This window comes from Poromitra crassiceps (genome assembly GCF_964638095.1).
Source record: "Poromitra crassiceps genome assembly, chromosome: 9".
Classification (NCBI taxonomy): Eukaryota; Metazoa; Chordata; class Actinopteri; order Beryciformes; family Melamphaidae; genus Poromitra; species Poromitra crassiceps.
In genome coordinates, this window is record NC_139630.1 from 41,041,167 (window position 1) to 41,063,092 (window position 21,926).

The 21,926-nt window shown below is 44.1% G+C and overlaps 1 protein-coding gene across 1 annotated transcript in view; it reads right to left on the minus strand.

The window, feature by feature from the left end:
- Nucleotides 1–21,926, minus strand: part of ryr3 (ryanodine receptor 3) — a gene marked incomplete at its 5' end in the record, with an annotated part of 215,243 nt that overhangs the window by 32,974 nt on the left and 160,343 nt on the right. Inside the window, 10 exons of the mRNA XM_083643307.1 lie at nucleotides 1,927–2,039; nucleotides 9,126–9,251; nucleotides 9,461–9,520; nucleotides 12,961–13,128; nucleotides 16,400–16,492; nucleotides 16,612–16,699; nucleotides 17,620–17,765; nucleotides 19,548–19,642; nucleotides 21,335–21,533; nucleotides 21,711–21,829. Coding sequence (XP_083499433.1) covers nucleotides 1,927–2,039; nucleotides 9,126–9,251; nucleotides 9,461–9,520; nucleotides 12,961–13,128; nucleotides 16,400–16,492; nucleotides 16,612–16,699; nucleotides 17,620–17,765; nucleotides 19,548–19,642; nucleotides 21,335–21,533; nucleotides 21,711–21,829 — 1,207 coding nt within the window. The remainder of the gene's footprint in view (nucleotides 1–1,926; nucleotides 2,040–9,125; nucleotides 9,252–9,460; nucleotides 9,521–12,960; nucleotides 13,129–16,399; nucleotides 16,493–16,611; nucleotides 16,700–17,619; nucleotides 17,766–19,547; nucleotides 19,643–21,334; nucleotides 21,534–21,710; nucleotides 21,830–21,926) is intronic.

Consider the following 21,926-nt stretch of genomic DNA (forward strand, 5'->3'; position numbering starts at 1 on the left):
AGGGGTTTACATGGGCACACAATCAAGAACTATGCCTCCCCTCCCTCCCTATTTAGTGATGGCTTGTTACGTTCGGTTAGAGCAGGGGTCGGCAACCTTTACTATCAAAAGAGCCATTTCAGGCCAAAAATAAATAAATAGCATATCAGTCTGGAGCCACAAAACCATATGCTCGACTTGCCGACTGGTTTGTTGCCATTTTTATGGCACTATCTTTTATGGTCTTTGCGGAGAGGGGCATATCTTTCATTTTCTGAACTATCTCAGTTTTGTTTTTGAAGTCGGAGAATACTGAGTGTAGACGCTCCAATATTTTAATGAACTATTCTTTCCTGTATACACTGTCCGTCAACAGCTTTCCACCCCATCGCCTCACTATCTCCTGAGCTGCCACTAAACTAGCAATAGTTTGGAGATTTGATCCAATTCTCAAAAGTACATTTGCTCCGCTTATGCTTTCGGCAGCAGTTCCGAAATCACTCTCTTTCTCTCATGCCCAGCCAGATTTTCAGAAGATTCAGTGTGCTTGTTCTGGAAATATCTTTCAATCTTACTTTTGTTATTGTTTGCTAATTACTCACTGCAAATCAAGCATACCAGTAACGGCCGGAACACACATCTTGCGTGTGCTGTGCGTCTGCGTGGCGTCTGCGTGGCGTTTTCATTTCGGTTCCCATGTTAACAGGTTACAGCAGCCACACCACCGGCATCAGACGCGCGTCTCAGGCGCGTGTCTTGCGAGCGTGAGACGCGTGTAATCTAGAGAATAGAACCGAAGCCTATTTTTTCAGCTTTCCGCGCGCGTGTCTCTAGCGTCTCTACAGAAATCCACATTAAAAATGACCTATTTCTGTTCATAATCATATCATACAAGCACTATTTTCAAAGCAGACATAATAACTGTTAGCAGAGTGGGTTAATGCAGCAGTTCTCGCGTGCACTCCCAGAGCAGCAGCAAGAAGTGGTTCTTCTCCCATGGAGCTGTTTATTGACACTGACACTGGGTCAGAGACACACACACACATACATACGTTTTCCGTGCATGTCATTGGCTGTAACCACCTGTGTTGCGTTCAGGTAACATCCTAAATTACCATGTTATACAATTGAGAGCATATTCTCTTTTATATCAACAATAAAATTCTCACAACACTTCCGTGTTTATTTCTCTGGGCGAATTTGCGGCATATTTTTTTTGACTCTGGTTGCCAATCAAGGCTCGTTTTGATTTGAGACGAGAGGATGAGCTGAGCTCACAGCTACAGTTCTCCTGCCCTCTGAAAAACCAGATAGGCTACAACGTGGCTTCGTTCCTCCCCTCCCCACCACACACACACACACACACACAAATCATACTGCCTCGATTCTGAAGTGAGCCCAAGCGATCTTCAGTTAAAATCATCATTGTATTGTTTATAGCAAATTTAATAAATGGTAAACTCTATAGGAAGATAGTTGGGAGACAGGCAGCAGCGCAGCAGCTGCTGCCGCCCCAGCCACGCTGCCTGTGTGGATGCCACGGGCGTGCCAGCCGCAGCAAGCACGCACACGCCACGCAGACGCCACGCACACGCAAGATGTGTGTTCCGGCCGTAAGCCAACAGCATTGGCGGTGAAAGCAAACACATCTTCCACGCACTATTAAATTGTCAATTTACATTTTTACAATTGGAGAATGTAAGAATCACATGAGGCCTACAATAATGATAAATGCAAATTAAAATCTAAAAAAATAACTTCTTAATTTCCATATACTTCTTTGTCAAAGCCAATGGAGAGGGGTGAAAGAACTGCAGGTTGCCTCCCCCTGGGTTAGAGCAATGTGGTAATTGGGTTGTGTAAATAAATAGTGCATGTCAACACTTAATTATTGACCTTTTCATCATTTCCAGAAGTATGATGGCTGTGAAGATGTGTGAGACTCACCGGGGTAGATTGTAGAGCGGTGCCATGCGGAAGCAAGCCACCACGGCACGCTTACGCTGTTTGGATAGCAGCTTCTGCCGTACAGACTTCCTAGCCCTCAGAGGCCCCTCCACCTTGGAAACAAAGGAAATAATAATTTCGTTATAATCATGATAAAATATTAAGAAACTATTGTGATGTTATATTTTAACAGTAATAAAATATTTGCACATGATATTGCCTGATATCAGAATGAATTGTCAACTCATTACATTCTCCATTTCCTTCTTCAGTCTGACTCTAACTGATTTCCATAGGGGAAATCCGCCAGGGGAATTCCATTTTCCCTACCCAATCACTAAAGACCAATGTATATAATCCAGTGGGGAGAATGGAAAAAACATATCTTTGAATAAATACCTTCAAAGCACAATGCTGTTTCAATTTCAAAGTGATAGATACTTTATTGATCCCCTTGGGGAAATTCAGGTGTCCAGCAGCTCATACAGTCTGATAAAAACATATAAAACACAGATGAAATGACAAGACACATTAGAAGAGAAGAATAAAGTATAAACAGAGATTAAAAAAAAACAGGGTTATCTTAAAATGAGATATTTCAAAAACTTAAAAACAGGGAGTGATAATGAAAAAATTGTGAAAAAAATTCATTGAATCGGATAAAAAAAAGAGTCAATAAAATGTATATTAAAAAAAAGACCAACAGTGTAGTTAAAATGATAAAAGTCCACTAGTTCCCCTTATTGCACAGAGTCCAGGCATGTATTGCACTAGTCAGGTCATGAGCCCTGAGTTGTACAGTCTGATGGCTGTGGGGACAAATGTCCTCCTGAACCGTTCCATCCTGCAGGGCAGTCTTGGACACACACCGTCTGGACCAGCTGCCTTACCAGGGCGCAGCCTCCCTAGTTCCTTCCTCACCTCTTCTGCTGTAAAAAGCAGGGGAGGTGTGTGGGGAGGTCCAGGTGTGTGGGGAGTTGCAGCCGAAGTGGTGGAGGTGTCGACATGTGGGAGAGAAGGAGGAGAAATGTGGTGGGAGAGTGAGCGGGAATGGATGTACCGGCTGGGGCAGGGCAGACATTGGCCGCAGTGTCAAACCTGCTGTATTGTAATTGGTTGAACTCGTTTGCGTTGTCCACGTCCCCCCCCACCCCCACTGTTGCCTCGCTTTTCTTTTGTTTGTAGCCGGTGATAGCCCTCATTCCCCTCCACACCTCTCTGGTGTTATTGTGCTGCAGCTTTTTCTCTACAGTACCTTGCGTCTGTAGTCCTTCTTTGCCTGCCTTAGTCTCCCCTTCAGCTCCTGTTGTACCCGCTTGAGCTTTGAGCTTCTCCCTGTCTCCATCCTTAAAGGCCTCCTTTTTCTGGTTGAGGAGTGCCTTGATGTCATTAGTGATCCAGGGTTTGTTGTTTGGGAAGCATTGTACAGTCCTCGCAGGTATAACAATGTCTCTACAAAAAATTATGTAGTCAGTGATGCAGTCAACCATTTGGTCAATGTCAGCGTCCATGTTGTTCTCCTCTGACTCCAGCAGTACATTCCAGTCCGTGCACTCGAAGCAGTCCCTCAGAGACTCACTGGCCCCTGGTGACCACTTCCTGAATGACCGGATGTTTGCAGACTGCCTCATTACAGTCTGTCATTTGTAACGGGCCTGAAGAAAAAACAGATTGTGGTCCGATCCATTGTTTTATTTTCCCTGGTGGGACAGTCAACAATCTTTATAAAAAAAATACTCCCCAATATCAACACACTTTAATCTACACCTTTGTCTATAAATGTATACACACACCTGCTTCTCTCCATGCACTGCACTACTTACATAATACAAGAGACACCTTCACCCCCCCTACTGTCACACTACAAATACCCAGGGGGCAAAGGGGTTTTACAGACATGGAATGTTGTAAAAGGTTGTGCACCAGAAATTACATCTAGGACCTTCAAGGTGGGCAACCTGGTCAGCTAGCTACTGGAAAGCTACAGGCAGCAAAAATTGCAAATGGCCGCCACGGTTTTTGCAAAACCCTTTAATTGAAGGTATGTTGTAGGACAGGGCTCTTCAATTGGCGGCCCCTGTGTGGCCCGTGCTGGAATTTATTTTTCTTTTCCTACATTGAAGTACAAATTTAAATAATTAACTCGTTGGTTTTGGTTGGTTTGGTTTTGTTTAGCTTCAAGAGTGCATTTTTGTTCTTGTGTGACCCTCAACAGGCTTTGAGAATCCCCGGGCACTTACTGATACTTATGCTTAAATTAACCCACTCGTATTCTCGTTTATTTCAAGAAAAACATTTTGACTAGTGGAAATTCTAATTGGCTGGTAACTTTGAATCAGAATCAGAATCAGAAAGACTTTAATGATCCCCGGGGGGAAATTGGGACAAGTTGCAGTTGCTCGCACTCAGGCATGAAATATCCACATAACACAAAATGGCACGAAATGGCAGCCATATTGGCAGGTGGTCAAAAAAGTTAAGTTCAAGCCCTGTAGGGAGAGCAGGTGGTGACATACAGTAGGAGTGAGAAAATGATCAAATATTGGTGGTTAAGACTGAATAATGACATCACAACTGTTCATTTAAAACAAATTATTCCTCTAAACCTGCCTTCAAATGCTCAAAATGTTCTGCGCCGGCACCGTTTGGCCCCCAGCCCTCAGCAAAATGTGGCCCTTGGTGAAAAGTAATTGAAAAGACCCCTGTTGTAGGACAAACTAAACAGAGTTAAACTTATCAACGTCTCTGTTTTTATGAAAACATATCCTATTTTGATAATGAAGAAACAAAATTATTGCCAGCAAAACATGTATTTCACTTTATTAACTACAAATTGCAGATATCAGCAGATATGGTGGCACAGAATCATCAGATGTTGAACACAAAATAATCATCCACTTGGCCAGAACTAGAAAATTGGATTATCATTAACAATAAAACAAACAAAAACACTCCACTACACTGAATATAACAAATGTTATTCATCGTAGTGTCCTAGCAACTATTTTGAGGAATGTTTGCCTTTTAGTCATTTTCTGAGTCACTGCTGCTGTCACTGCTTTTAAGTGTGGCAGTGTGTATCCTGCTGCATTTGGTTGCCAGTCCCTGGCAGCAGTCCCTATGTAGCATGGGACTGCCTTCTTTGCACAGGAACAGTTCTTCTGGCAGCCTTTCACATCCACATGATAAATCACACCCAGGTGCTGAAGTAAGCGGTGCAATTCATATGCTAGTCATAGCCCTCTTCTCAGGAGCATGGTGGTCTCAGCAGCTTTTCTGGTCCTTTAAGCTTGCTCATTCAACTGGAAGTGATGCCACACAAGTGATGTCACACAATCATCTAGTATAAGATCATCTTCCTCTTCTTCTTCTTTGGTGTTTTGTGGCAGTTGGCATCCTTTATGTTGCATTACCTTTATGTTGCTTCTGGATTTATCCATCCACTGTTTCCCTAGATTCTGTCCCTCTATTCTCTTCCAGCTTCCTGATCATCTTCCTCAAGCAACTGTGATTAGTATCCACCTTATTTTTAAATGCCCCGCTGTACAAATAATTATGGGTACAAGGTCCGATTTAACGTGACTTATTGTTGCAGCTTGCCATTTCCTAAAACAGTATTCTACTTGATTTGAAAATATGGCCGCCTATACTCCCTTGTACCCTGGCTGAATTGAACATAACTTGGCCAATAAGTATGTAACATACCATATAAAACAAACAGTAATGTCTTTATTTGATGTAGAATGCAGAGGACATGTAACTCGTTAAACTCGCGTTCCAGGAATATTGTATTTACTGCACTGCTCTAAAATAACGTTTGAGGCGCGCGACTCAGAGAGCCTGTTCGTCCTGGAAGCCACTCGCTTTGCGCCAGAACACAATCGATTTGGGGGTGGAACACGCCAGGATTGGCCAACGCCAACGCCCAGAACTGTCAAATCAAATCATCGACAGAGACGCTATGGCCTGCCTCCCAGTATTTTCAGTGTATCAGAGTTAGATAGAGAATGTGACAAATATAGCCACGTTATCGTTATAAACAACAAACTAACGCTGGTGATCCGTATGGAAACAGTGTTACTCGAAATGGTTAAAAGTTATATCAATTTGGTCATTCAGTGGCGTTTTACTACCATGTAACATAGCTAGCTAGCCGCTAACATTAGCCACAGTAGGCGATTACACACATGATGCACTGCGCTCTTAAAGGGATATTTATCGACAAGATTTTTGCCAAGCTGGACCTGATTAGTGATTTGCTCCGTTCGCCCAGATGGTTGTCAAGCTGTCAGCAACAACGCTGGGAGGATTACACCGGAAGGAAAACCCATAGGCATCATGGCCGCTAGAAATAAGGTGGATAAGATCATAGTTGCTCGAGTGACATCACTGATGACATCACAACTGCCTCAGTGACATCACAGTTGAGCAATTGCGTGACATCATTTTCATTTGAGTGACATCAAGTGACCAGGGTTTGCCACCTGGGTAAAATAACCAATTTTCAATACGCTACAGAGGTGCTGTACTATGGAGCACTCATATTGCCAAACATGCATTATCTCTTAACTCCTTAGAATCTTCCTGATGAGTCACACATACTGTAGCCCACACATCACACGTACAGCTCAAACACGGCCCTTTAAACTGTCTACTTGTCTACTTACCGTAAATTCCGCACTATAAGCCGCACCGGAGTATAAGCCGCACCTGCAAAGTTGACTGTTTTTTACATATATAAGCCGCACCAGACTATAAGCCGCGGGTGTTTTAATGGTATTTTTTTTTTTTTTTTTTTTTTTTGTGTTTTAATGTTTAACACATTGAATGCCAGCCATGTTTTCATTCCTGTAGGTAAGTTGTGCCAGGGGTGTTTTTGACGATTCTGGCTCATTTTACAACAGCCGAGGATTCTTTTCTGTTAAGAATTCATGAACACCAATCATCTAAAAATAACTAATAGAATGTGTGCTTTCTCTGTCTAAAAGAGTTAGTTTGCAGAGTTAGTAGTTATGTAGATATTAGCCGTTGAGTACAGCATGGTTTCAGCGTCTGGAAATTTATTCAGAGATAAATGGCTTTTTGTGAAACAGTCACTTTAACCATTCATTTTTGGCATCAGTAAGACCGTCAGACATTCTAAACAATAGTTTTGAACAGTAATTTCCTCCATAACAACAGGAAACACCCCTCTCATTCAAACTCCTCCCTCCGTGTGTCTTCTCCTCCTTCCTCCTGGCTGTACAGCGGGCGTGTCAGAAGCGCTTTTGCTGCTGCCTGCCTGTGTGCCTGCCTGCCTGCTTGCCTGCGTGCGGACGCTCCTTGTGCGAGTCAAGATGGGCCGGGGAATGCGTGGGCGATGGGCAGATGTTGATTCTGGCCTTTCTGAGGTGTTTCAAAGTGTGTTTCACCTATGATCTATTTTGCAAATCGCTCTCCGCTCTCTGTGTGCTGCTGCCGGTGCGCGGCCGCTCTCAGGCAAGACAAGTCTTGAATGGATTACTGTAAAATCGCCACGGCATTTCCTTGAACGGCTTGGTCCCGCGGCAGTTTTTTCTTTGATTTCGGTCGTCTGGGGGAGCACTGTCAACACTTAGTGGGTCGGTAAAATAGATTATACACATTATCTTGCTCCAATAGTGATCTCGAAGATGTAAAAGTTGTTGATTGATGTCCCACCGTCAAAAAAAAAAAATGTTTATGTAAGACGAGTAAACTCGGCTCTGGCACTTAAGCGTTGGATTATGTAAGACGAATTATTTCGGCTATGGCACTTAAGGTGTTAATTACCATATGTAAGGGTTCATGCACAGAGGGGATTGTCGGGAAAGAGATGGCTGTTTGAGGAAGCTCCCATTTATTAACATTTCAACAAAACAACATAACACAACACCACCTGTGTTTTTTTTTACAGTGCACACAGTGTCATACAGTGTGGTGAAAAGAGGGCAAGAGAGGAAATTAAAACAGAAGTGGATTTATAGTTAGAAAGAGTGCTAAAGAAGAGAGAATTCCGTTTTTTTTTGTTTTTTTTTCCTGAAAAAATCCATAGATAAGCCGCACCGTTATATAAGCCGCAGGGGCCAAAAAAGGCCAAAAAACGGGGAAAAAGCCGCGGCTTATAGTCCGGAATTTACGGTACTCATTTTGGTCGCTCTTTTGTTGTCCTATAAGGAAAACAAAAGAGCGAGAACAATATTATTGTTATTTTATTTCTCTTTACTGTTGATTTACTTTTTTGTTTGCTTGTTTCTTTTCTCTTGTTTTTGTTTATATTGTATGCTTTGTCCGAATTATGATTAATATTGGTTTCATTTCTGATTTAGAGACCCAGAATAAGCCCACCTAGGCTTTCCTGTCTCTAACGGCACATTCTTTGGTCCTTTTCCTTTTCTCTGTTTCTGTTTTTAAATAGGGGGGGTGTTGCATGTCACGATGCCAGACCAAAAGCAGACAACTCAGTGGAGTTGTCTGCTGGGCAGATTGGAAGGTCTAGACCCGGGCAAATTCCCACATTTTGAGACGTTCATATAATTAATTTCTGTAAACAAATGAGACCATCATTGAGAAGACTGTCAACCTCTATGGGCCGCCCTGCATTTTATATTGTGTGCTACCGGGTTGGGTTTCCTTGTGAATCTGATGGATTGCTTTATGGCATTAAACAGCAAGAGGGCGCTGTTCTTTCAGTGTAAACAGAGCCAAAGCCTTCACAGTCTCTGGTAATGGCAGATGGTGGAAGGAGGATGTTAATCCCCTTCAGTAGAGACTAAGAGAAGAGGGGGCGGCTTTAGCTCAGGAGGTAGAGCGGGTCGGCCAATGACGCAAGGGTTGGCGGTTCGATCCCCGCTCCCTCCCAGCTGCCGTCGCTGTGTCCTTGGGCAAGACACTTAACCCTGCTTGCTCCCGATGGTGTGTAGGCACCCTGCGTGGCAGCCTGCCGCCATCGGTGTATGAATGGGTGAATGTAGACTATCTACTCATTGTAAAGCGCTTTGGATAAAAGCGCTATATAAATGCAGACCATTTACCATTTAAGAGAAGATCACTGGAGTAAAATACCGCTATTTTTGTGATGGTAGTGGAAGGTGTATATATACCACACACACACACACACACACACACACACACACACACACAATATGCATGGGTGTGTATATATGTATTTTATTTATTTTTTCTGCGTGTGTGTGTTTTACCTGCTCCAGGTGGAAGACTGCAGCAGAGAGGCCCTGGACTCGGTCCACAGTGTGGTCTGGGTTGGGTGTCTTGGCTGCCACCTCCTTGTACAGGTTAATCTGCCACTGGACTGCTGGGTCATCAGACTACAACACAATAACAAACATAGAATAATTTACAATTATGCTTAATACTACCACATCTACTGTAATATTATCACTACTAATGCTGTGACCGCTGTTGCTGCCATTATACTGTATATTGAACAAAGCCAGTGGGGTTAAAAACTTAAAAGATTAAAGTTTGTGAAAATAACTCTTAAAGTCTTGTCTTTAGTGATTGTTCCCATAATTACCTTGTCCTGGAGATGGAGATTCTGACGCAAGTGGTCCTTCACCTCATCATCGGTGTCTTTCTATGATAGGAAAGAGGATTTTTGAATTAGAAAATCTGCCATTTTTTATTCATAGTCGGCCACATCCGGTCTGCCACATTTCCCCATCTTTTTGTGGGGCTTTCCATTTCAGCGAACGCCAGCTAGTATTATTGGATTAATTTAGACATGTCTAAGAATCTACAAGTCAAATTTCATATGAGTGCACAGCCATTGTTAGTTACTTTGATGAGAGAAAGCCGTGAGACGTGCTTGGGCAACGTTTGACAATGGATTTTTAACTCTTTCCCCACCATTCACGTGAGCTAACTTTATGAGACAACTCTTCCCCACCAATCACGTGATCCGACGGAAATCCGTTACTAGAAATATTGCACGCTTGTTTCTAGCGTCGCGCTTCGCGCGCCGTTGTGAGCATGTTGAGCAATTGTGCGCCGCGCACCCCTCCACCTTATTATATAGTAATGAGATGAGATATGATAGATGGCTCTGTTACGCACCTTTGTGAAATACAGCACATCCAGTGTTAAAAACATGGAATGAACCCTCTAAAGGCATGGAAATTGGTTAGATCGATGGAGGGCCGAACCAAACTAACATCACCTCTTACTTCAATTCAGGGGAACCCTGACTTCCCTCCAGGTCTTAATGACCTTGGTTTTAACATTTGGAAGGATAGGGGGCTACTAGTTTTAGGAGATTTATTTGATGGCCCTACCCTGATGTCCTTTAACCAGTTAGAGCAAAAATATAATTTGTCACACCAAAATTTCTTTCGGTTTCTTCAGGTGAGGGACTTCATACTCCGGCGTACAACATTAACAACAAATATAGAAGCCTCTGAGGTTGAAGTACTCTTACTTGGCCCAAGTAAAGGTTTTATTAGTTTTCTTTATAGCTTATTAAGGTCTACCTCTACTCTGAACACCCTGGCCACCAAGCAGACATGGGAGAGGGACCTTGAGGTGGAGAATGATGACGAGGACTGGAGTGATATATTTGATAATGCCAAAATAATTTCTGTGTGCAACAGACTGTGGTCGATGCAGCTAAGAATTATACATAGATTGCAAATATCACCCAGCCTTCGTCATAAAATGAATGCTAGCCTGTCTCCCCTCTGCCTTAAGTGTAAGATAGAGGTGGGAGATTACACTCACTGCATATGGTCATGTCCTAAGATAGAACGATACTGGTCAGACATAGTGCAGCAGTTGAGTGTCATTTTTGGTGTGGAGTTGGACCCGGACCCTGTGAGCCTTATTCTTGGTCTTCCCCATAAGAAACTCGTTTATAAACATCACAAACGGCTATTTAATTTATTAACTTTTGCTGCTAGAAAAAATATTATTTAATTTTGGATCAACTCATTCACGAGTGCCATGGACGAACATGTTCGTCAATTGGTTTAGTAACGTAGAGTGCCAAGGACGAACATGTTCGTCAATTGCGTTTTTTGACGGTGGGACGTGGATCAAAGCATCAGGCATCTCCTGTACAAATATTGGAGCTATTGAAGGTGTATAACCTATTTTACGGACTCATTAGGTGGCGACAGTGCTCTCCAGATTACAGAAAGGTCCCGCAAACTGCAGCAAAAAGCCGTGATCAAAGAGAAGCCGATGCATGCTGCAGCCAGAGCCATATAGATTGCTCTGTCTGCAGCTGACGTCGGGCTGCGAACATCAGTCAATCCGCGCACACAACTGAGCTCCTCTGCCTCTGTCTGTCTGTCTGTCTGCATATAGTTTCTCCACACGATTACCCGCCAGAAAGGCAGCACCCGACGCCGAAGGGCCAAACCTATCCCTGCAGTCCCGTTTGGCATTTCCTTGTCGCGCTGGGAGACGGCCGGGAGCCGCCCGGCGCAAAAACGGAGGCTCCGAAAATAGACTGGGTGCGTGTGGGGAGGAGTTTGCAGCTGAGGCGGGGAGAGGGGGGTGGGGCACGCAGGCTCCACAGAACTACACCACGTCACTACATCAGAAAATATTAGCTAGCGTCAGTGAATGTGCTTGAAATGCTGCATTTCACAAAAGGCTGAATATCTCAGCTTATAATTTGAAAACTGTCTTTTTGCTCAAAACAGCCTATCTTCTCCGGCTCGTAACTAAAGAACGGAAAATGGGATCAATAAACTTTTTTTTGCAGATGATAGAAGAGAGTCTCCTCCTTCTTTGTGTTTACATAGTAATATCACACAATATTCTGTGGGCCTCGAGAAATCACTGAAAACGCTCTGAAACTCTGGCACTGGGAGCTTCCGTTCTCCAAAAGTGGCTGGCACTCAATGAGTTAAAGACAAACCTCCAACAAAGAAGAACTGGCACCAGAAAATTATGCAGCTTATGCCTCTGGAGTTCATGACATGTATGCTGCACTCAACAACCGATGTCTTTTATAAAGTGTGGGAGCCTTATTTGAAATATATTGACCCTAACCTAGCAGAGACACTGACTATTGGATACCTCAACCGAAGTGATATTGCCACCTGATTATTGCCTTTTGCCTTGTACATCTAATTTAATTTAATTTATTTTATTGTATTCTCATTCATTTGTCCATCCTTTCCTTTACTGTTGTCCACATCTATGTCTTTGCTAACTTGTGAAGTGTCTTAGCTGCCCTGTCTTTTTGTTTTTGCCGTTGTCTTGTCTTGTAAAATAAAAAAATTGAATAAAAATATTATTGAAAAAAAAAAAAAAAGCATGGAATGGTGAAGCTCCGCCAAAACCAGGAAGCTGAGGAAAGTCTTCCACAGGCATAGAAAAAGCTTGCTGGTCCCTTAACCCTCCCGATGGCGCTCAGAACGTGGACTCGATGAGGGCAGAGTGCTCTTTTTAAGTTACCAATTCCAATCAAATTTGAAGAATTTTTTGACCAGGCGCTGGTGAACGTCGACATGTCAGTTCTCCTCTCAGTTAGCTTAGTTAGCTCCCCTCCCCAGCCTGAGATGATACTCCCACATGTGCGGTCATTCGGCATTTGCCAGTCCAGGGACATGTGACCTCCAGAAAGCCCCCCCCCCAGCATTCCAGCACAACTCAGCCGTTGAGGAGTGGGTCGGGGAGCGACCTCGAGCTCCAGGGAGATACAAATGCAGATTTTTTTTAATTTGTGTTTTAAAAGTCAGATCGTGGCAGTTCTTTGTATGTACATTAAACACATACGGTATATGCTCATGTTTTTGTATCTGTTGGTGGGCTATTTTCGATGATTTTTATGACATTTATGGGTCTCGGGGGGGGGGAGATCACACTCAATGCGGAAATCTCTGTCTGAGAAAGTCCTCCATATACGGGTTTGGGCGTGTCATGCAGCATGCTCGACTCTCATTGGCTATTGGCGAGCATGCTGCATCATACGCCCCCACAGTCTCACAACAGAGAATAGCCTTGAGAGCATAGTTATAGCATTGCTGCTCCTCATTTGATAAGGGGGCCTCTCTCTTGGCAGCTCACCAGGCTGTAGCGCATCTTGGCCAGGGAGATGAGCTCCTGGTCGCCCGGGGTGCACATGTTGAGTCCGATGGGCAGCAGCTTCTTCAGCGCGGCCACGATCAGCGAGGTCTGGATGGTGTAGTACTCTCCACGCCGCCGCTTGTGTTTCCTCTCCTGGTCCCCACCTGACTGCACACAGACAAGTGCTTTAGGGAGCAAAACACATCTAGCTGTGAAACTGAAGTGGTAACATTACTTTGCAACTGGCAATATTGAGAGTGACTACTGTATCTACGTAGCTAGTGCCATGTAGATCATCCTGTAATGTTTTGATTGTGGTTTGTAGGGGTGTCACAATATATCGTCCCACGAAATTTCGCGATAGTAAAACGTCACGATATGTATCGTTGAGATGAAATCTCATATCGTGATTTTTTTTTTTTTTTTTTTTTTTTTTCCAAAAATAGACAAAGAAACGTCTTTGTTTGTTGAAGTTCAATGTGTGGAAAGTAGTTCAGTTGAACAAGTCTCTGAAGAGACACATGAGAAGTTATACAGGAGAGAAACCATTCAATTGAGTTTCTGGCAAAACTGTTTACTTGACAGGAAAAACTGAAGATGCATAAAAAATAGACTAAGAAAAGTCTTGTTGTTTGAGTTTGAAGAAAAACTGAAGATGCATAATGAGAATTTATACTGCTGAGAAACCTTTTAGTTCAAAGTAAATCTAAGTGACGGTGTAACTCATTCTATTTCAAGATAAGCCTTATCTCCAATCTCATGTTTTTTCTAGTTGTTATTGTAATAACAATTTCCCACAACAGCATGTTTTGTATTTGTGCATTTCAAATAAAATACTACTTTTCCAGTCATATATTGTCATTATTCAAGTTTAAAAAAATATTGTTAAAATCGTATCGTATCGTATCGTTATCGTGAACCCAGTATCGTGATACGTATCGTATCGTGAACTGAGTGTATCGTGACACCCCTAGTGGTTTGTGTTGTATGTCAAGTTATTGTTGTTTTCGCTTTGATTGAGGACCACAATATACAACAAACTGTTTTAAGTGACACTGGAATTTGATGATTGGCATCGGAATTTTTTTTATTTATTTTTTAACTTTCTACCCTACTTTCTAAAAACCCAAACTTTTTTATTCAACCTTTATTTAGTGGGCAGGTCAATTTAGGACAAAATCACATAACAATGGCAGGCTGGGAAAAGCTGAAGTGGCCTTTCGGGGGAAGGGGATGACTAAGCTGTCGGAGGAATGCTTAATAGGACTAGATGTTAACATCCCTGATGAAATCAGCACAACACTTGAGAGATGTCTTCTTGAGTAGGGTTGGAGATGTTCTCTTTGGTGGGGTTGGAACCGGCGATGACCATTAGGAGCCACCAGTACAACACATCGTCAGTTGTGTACCCCAGACTCACTGGGTGTTTCGGCCTTTTATCACAATACACCCTCGTCTGAGGCTGGCCCACCACAGGCTGATCAGGCCTGGGGCTGTGTTGCATGGTTGTTCCTTGTGGTCATTTTGCAGCCCATGCTGTGTCCTTTCGTTTCAGCCACAGCCAGTGACTGCTCCTTTCGGATGACCTTCCGTTGGGCCTGCCCTCTGATCCCTACTTCCTTCAGGAGCCTTGTGGTGGCTACAAAGCCTCTCAGCCCACCTCTAGCCTGGGTAAACCCAGCCCCCAGTGACCTGCTCTCAGGCTTACCCTGCTTACAGTCACAAGGTAGTGACTGAGAGCAGGTCACGTGGCGGCTGGGTTTACCCAGGCTAGCCCACCTCCACTGGACGCAGCCTCACACTCCAGCCTCGCTCCTCTACTTCAGCTGCTAAGTTGGCATAGCGCAGGCTTTTCCTTTCGTATGCCTCATCGATGGCATCCTCCCAAGGGACTGTCAGCTCAATGATGAAGACACGCCGGCAGGAGTTGGACCAGAGGAGCAGATCTGGGCGCAGGTTGGTCGCTGCAATTTCAGGTGGGAAAGTGAGCCTCTGGCTTAGGTCCACTCGCATTTCCCAATCCCTGGCTGCATTCAGTGGGCATGAGTCTGGAGGTGTGCGGTTGTTCCGTTGTTTTCCCCCTTCTCGGATGAAGGAGGCTGTTAGCTGTGGGGTCAGTAGCCTGAGCATTTAGGGGCATGGCATTGGTGGTTACCCTCTTCTGCTCAAGTTCAGCGGCCAAACACGTCAGCACTTGGTTGTGGCGCCAGGTGTATCTTCCTTGAGTTAGGCTGGCCTTACAACCCACCAGGATGTGTTTGAGGTTTGCCGGGGCTGCACACTGGAGGCAGGCTGGATCTTCTCCAAACCAGAGATGTAGGTTGGTTGGAGAGGGTAGGACGTCGTATGTAGCTCTTATGATGAAACTTAGCCTGTTAGACTCCATGTTCCATATCTCTCCCCATGTGATTTTCCTCTTTTCCACGCCATCCCACCTCATCCAGCGACCTTGCTGAGCTTGGGAGACTGCTTTGGCACATCTGGCTGCTTCCTCCTGATGGCGCACCTCCTCCACCACCAGGTGCCGGCGTTCAGATGGAGCAGCCTTTTTCGTAAAATGCAACTCGACTTCAAGCCCTTGATCAGCTGAATCAGATGTTTGGGCCCAAGGTTCTTGGACATAAATCAGTAAAAGACGGAGTCCTCTGGGATGGAGAGCCGAAAAGCCTTTCTCCTCTGTGAGCACTCTGTGAGCATGTCAACTGCAAATGTCCCTCTGAGAAAACATTTGTCATAAAACTCTGCCTACAGTTAAATCAAAGAGGTAAGAACTCATACAGCTGAAGTGTAGAACATCTCACATCTTCATATGCCCAGGGATCTATCAAAACCCACGTGGGACGGATGGCATAGGCAAGCCTTGGAAGGCTTGGGGCTCCCATCGGGGGAAAGTGTGATTGCTGTGCTTTTTTGCGAAGATAGTGAGGGGGGTGGGGGGATTAAGTCCAGATTAAACCAAGAGGGAACAAAAATGTGTTCTCCATCTACAACAGGATAGATCGTCTTGCAGGAAAAGGTCCCTTCCCAGTGGGAGAGAGATATTCTAGGAAGAGTGAGGAGTTGTTTTACCTTTACCGAGTGAGTCAACGGGTGTTTTTACACCTGCTTTACCTTCGAGTGAGTCAACGGGTGCTTTCACACCTGATAGTCCACTTCCTTGGTTCACATCTAATGCGATAGGGTTGCTGCTATCCATGGTGCGTTTACAGAGTATGTCCATGGTCGTTTATGGAGTATTCCATGGTGCATAAACAGGGTAGGTGTGAAAGCCCCAAAATAGAAATGTATACAGTTGATTTAAAGGGGAATAGATTAGCCAGGGTGGGTAGGATTATTGATCAACAGATTACTCAACATTTACTTCATTTCCCCTTACTTATCAGCTCTTAAATGGAGGTGAATTTATTATGTATTTGATGGAAGTAATCCACATCCTTACCTTGGCCATCTTGGCCTTGCCTTCTCCGGTCAGGAAGCCCAGATTGTTGATCTCATTCTGAACCACATAGTTTTGCTCCTCCCTCTTAAAGTTCTGAGTTCAGAGAAAAGAGGATAATCACCAGAGAGAGACCTCAAGAACAATTCTGACATCAACCCTTGTTATTGTCGAATGCTAGGCTGAATTGAACAGTTTGGTGAAACGAGAATTACATTTGATTTGCACCAGAGGATGAAGATTTCAGCCACCATATTGAAGAGCTCTGTTGAGTCTCCATCAGGCTTCTTCAGCCATCTTGACCTGCAGTCGACAAAGACACAAACCAAATATTCTCAGCCAATACCTTTTTCACTGAGTTATGCAATTTTACAGATATAACACAATTTCCTGTAGCATTTGTGTGAAATAGTATTTCGCTCACACCACCAACAAAAAGATTAAATAAAAAAGACACAGGTGCATAAAACACGATTGGAATGAGTTGTGTGTTCAAAAACCTGAGATCCTACAGTAACAGTCCTGTGATATATATATACTGTATATATATATATATATATATAAGATTTCTTTTTTCTGACTTTTCTACATTTTCTTCCCAATTATACTTGGCCAATTTATCCCCATGCTGCTCTATTGGCTGCCCCGGTCGATGCTCCTCACTCTGCCGATCTGGGGAGAGCCGAGACTAGCACCATGCTTCTGCACGTGGGAGGATCACGCTATTCCTACCATTTCCCGACCGACTAGAGGAGGCGCAGCGACCAGGACAAATACCCTCAATCCGGCTTCCCAAACTCAAGCACAGCCAATCGTCCCTGTATGGACGCCAGACCAAGCCGGAGGTAACATGTGGATGCGAACCTGCGACCCTCATGTTGGTAGGCAGGGAATCTACCGCTACACTACCTGGACGCCCACTGCTGTGAAATTAATTGGACTACAGACCCCCATCTGATAAAGAGTTTTGCTTTTAGATGTTTTATTACAGAAGGTGCATGAAACCTAAAGAGCCATACATTCTGTCATTGTGTTACTTATGGATGGAATTATATAAATAAATGATCCGCCTTTTTGGGGACCCCCTGGAACCCCCCGAAGGACCCCTGGGTGTCCCTGGACCCCACTTTTAGAACCATTGCCCTAGACAACGTGCCAAGTTAACGATAAAAATAGACAGATTCAAATGCGACCGTAACACCATGGAGTTGTGCATATGGTACCTGTTGTTATCCACATAACAGATGAGCATGGGGTAGAAGGCGTACAGGTCCCTGCACAATACAGCAAACTCATCCAGGATGAGCAGCTCAGCCTCCTGGTTGTCACCTTTATTGTCCGCCTTCAGCAGCTCCTCCTCGGATACTACCTACATTTGGGGAACGTCAACAATCGTCTCAATTTTGTGTGTTTTCCAAAGACAATCAGATAAATCTAAAAAGAGTCACAATATATACAGCTTTCACCCATCCAGCCAACACTGAGGTGATATCCCCAACCAACGTTCTCACCCAGAAATTATATAGAGCTGAACAGTCACGCAGGGCCAGAAATTAACAGTCGCCAAGCGCCAATTGGCGACTAGATTTTACGTTCTGGCGAGTGAATCTCAAACGGCTATCCGCCACCTGGCGAGTCCCAAAAATTTTAGTCATCATGTAAAATTAATTGTTTACTGTATGTGATGTTAGAGCACCCTCTTTAACAACACATGTGCGTTTGTTTCAATTGGCCCATTTCCACCGCAGGTAGTAGCGCGATCCCGCTCCGCTCGACAAATGGTCTCATTCCACCACTAAAAACTATCCCAGCCCGGGTTGTATTGGGGTCGAGTCGTGCTACTTTTAGTACCTGCCTCGTCGTGGTTCTATTCTGTGAACCCGGGTTCATACGGTGACGTGAAAACATTGTTGACGGCTGATTGGTCAGACAGAATCATGTTTACTCTGTCTACTGACTGTCAATGCAGTGCTGGCGGCTGCATACCAGTTTAGTGGGCTTACCTTCTCTTCTGTTATGTATATTTCCATCAGTCTTTTGTGTTGCTGCCTTCGCCTCCGGTGAAATAAAATCGTGGCGGGTGTTCAATTGTCTGAGAGAGAAAAAATTCCGCTGCTCAGGAAGCTCTGTAGCTGAGTGCAGGCTGCAGCGCTCCGCTAGGCCGCAGCGGGTGTTTGGTAAAGCCGCGGTCTTGCCTGGTGAGAGGCCGCGGGGTACAGGCTTCACTCTGTTGCGCCTCTCCCGTCCCCGCACAGCGCAGCGCATGCCTGTGAGTTTGACTAACTACAAAGTGATATCCATTCTCCTGGCCGATTGTCACATTTGCCCATGTACACTGTAGGTCATTTAGAGGCACCAGTATTTCATAAACAGTTTAAAAGTTCTGTGGATGGATTTAATTGTAACGTTATGTTATAGCCTACTTCGGCTATAAGCGAAGGACAGATATGCAGTCGCTATGACAACCAGCTGTGGGCGGGGGTGGGTGGGGGCAGATGATCCGCGGTGGAAGCAAAACGTCCATCGGGCCGAAACGATTAGAGCCGAGTGGTGACGAGCTGTGCAGGGCAGTAAAATGTGGTGGAAATGAGCCAATTGTGGCTCTGAGGAAGGCAAATATTACGTTAGATGTGGAGTGCCAGCTGCTATCTTTCCATTAGCATACAGGTCGCTACTTGTAGCTCAGCTGACAGGAGTCAGACACACACGCGCTTCAGGAAAACAGAAACGTTATAACCGCACGGTGAAACTTTGTGTTTAGGACACATTGTCACAACAAAACAGCATGTGGGACCACCACCGAGTAGCTTCAGCTTCTGGCCGTAACGCCAGCAGCCTCGCTCTGTCTGTCTGAGTTACCCGTGTCAAGAGACTGCGAGTTAGCTAGCAAGAGACAGGAAATTAGGCCAGCGTTAGGTAGGAATGGGACAGGAAGATGGGCTGTTCTGCCTTCAGAGTAAAAGCATAAATTGTAGTATAAAATAGTATAAACACAGTACACACTCTGTGCAGTCTTTACACACACATATATACGTATATATATATATACGTATATATATATATACGTATATATATATATATATATATATATATATATATATATATATATATATATACACACTCTAAATATAGTGGTCAGCTCTCTTCTCACCTTCACCGTCTTCTTCCTCAGTTTCTCCAGTGTGGGCAGGAAGTGGCTCCTCAGCAGACCCGCTCCAGCCTTCCAGATGATTGGCTGAGAGTAGACTGCAGAAGGAGACAATTGAATTACTGTGTGTGTGTGTGGGGGGGGGGGGGGGGGGGGGGGGGGGGGGGTTCTGTTCTGGACATACTGCAATACCCAACCGAGAGAGACTAATAGTTGATCCAGTTGGTCAATTTACCGTGAAGTAATGAGAAAATAAACAATACAGTAGATCCACATTATTCATCTGCTGAGCAGTGATTTCTAATTGTACAGCCTCCCATTGACCAATGCGTTCACCTCCTATAGAAGCACTTTAGATCATCCCTGGTAGTTTAGACAGTTATCCAGTTTAGATACACATACTGTACATACATACACACACACACACACACATACATACAGGAATCAAATGGGGGGGGGGGGATAAGGAAAGGGAAAGGAAACAAAAGAAACCATAACCAAAAAAACAAAACAAAAAAAGGAAGGCGAGTTACACCTGCTGCTCGGCTAGAAGCCTCTGAAGAATATTTACATATGAAAGAAAGGGTTCCCATCTATCATTACATTTTCCAACAGCACCTTTTAGTGAGAACTTAATTTATTCTTAAATAAACACTTTGCGTTTATGGTGTGAATCAACTATTTCAAGTCTTTTTCATGGTCTCATGTCCTCCGTTTTCTAAATTATGGTCCCATTTCGAGTTTAATAGAGGATAAATACATCGGATAAATAAGAACAGTAATATTTCCGACCAGTGAGAGGCAGCAAAGTGCCGCAAAGCATCTAGTCTGCCAAAAAGCTATTCGAAAACGCAGAAGAAGCAGCTCGCCAGATAGCTCGCAAGCAGATTAGCAAGTAGTAATTTAGCAAACTATCAGAAACGTTATCTTTATGATGTTTTAATAATGTTCGTAGACACGTAACTGTATACATCCCCGTTATGAGGTCAAGTTATCAAAATAACGCATATTTCGAAATCTGATTGACTTTGTGGAGGCTTAGCAGCAGCTAACAGGCTGGAGGCTCACACCATGGATGTATTAAAAGAACACAAGCCAGGCGGACGGTCGGCTGGGCTCGCGAGACTACATCTGCAGTACCAGAATTTCCCACAATGCTCCAGACAATGAATTCATCCAATCAAACATTACCAGGAAGCAGGAGAATCGAGGCTTCATTTTCTCATATCAAAAACCAATGGGCTCAGTCCGTCCAGATAATACAGTCAATGCTCGGAACTAAAAAAAAAAACTAAAAACGCAAGTGGCCCTAATCATCTTTTTTTTTTTATATATATATTTTTTTTTATTTTATTTAGCAATTTCATTTTTTTAGAACACAGAAAAATGAACAAACTCATATACAGGAAAAGAAAAGAAAAGAAAAGAAAAGAAAAGAAAAGAAAAGAAAAAAAACATACATACATACACAAACATAAACGGGTCCCAAATAGTTTGAAATCTCCCAGATGAGTTGGTCCTCAAGAACCTGGGCCCTAATAATCTTCGATGGTTTTAAATTGTGTGGTGTTAAAAAAAAACAGGCGACGCCATCAACCCATGCGACCCCACTTAGGGTCCAGACCCCAAGGTTGGGAACCACACTGTAAAGTGTCGATATTCCCTGGGGAATTGATCAAATGTCCAGAGTTTTCCAAAAGTAAATTGACTATGTGGAAATCACACCTGGCCAGTGGGAACCCCATTAATCACACATTTGTTCCTTTTACATCCTTGAGCCTGGCGCCTACCTGCGATCCTCTTCATCCATTCAGCTTCCTCAACTCCCAGGTTGTTGTTGAGGATCTTCAGGATGTTTCCCAGGATGATGCTGAGGTACTCGGAGGTCACCATGGTGCAGCAGAGGGCGCCAGAGGGAGAGTTCTCCGGGCCTTTCTCCCACCAGTAGGACAGATAGTTGCACAGCATGGGAAGGATAACCTCAATCACCTGCACAGGAGAGAGCAGGAGGAGATGATGGCGGCTGCATCACTGATGGCATCAAGGAAGAGGCTGAGTTATGCAGGGTTTTTGAGACCGACAGTAGTAATTGGGGCAATTAATTAATTAATTAATTAATTAGCTACTCTACAGTATGCGTTCAAACATCCCATCGGCCTTCCTGACCTGTGGCATCTCGGTGTAGCGAGCACCCGTTTCTGACACATCGATGACGTCTTTCAGCAGCCTGTCAAGACGAGGCAGCTCCGGACACATCTCCTCCACCGAGTCTGGCATGCTCAGGACTAGATGATGACATGGACACGTTAGAAATCAGGATTCCTTGCCACTAGTCATAGAAACGAAACAAGTGCATAAACAGTGATGGTGATACGGGTTTAA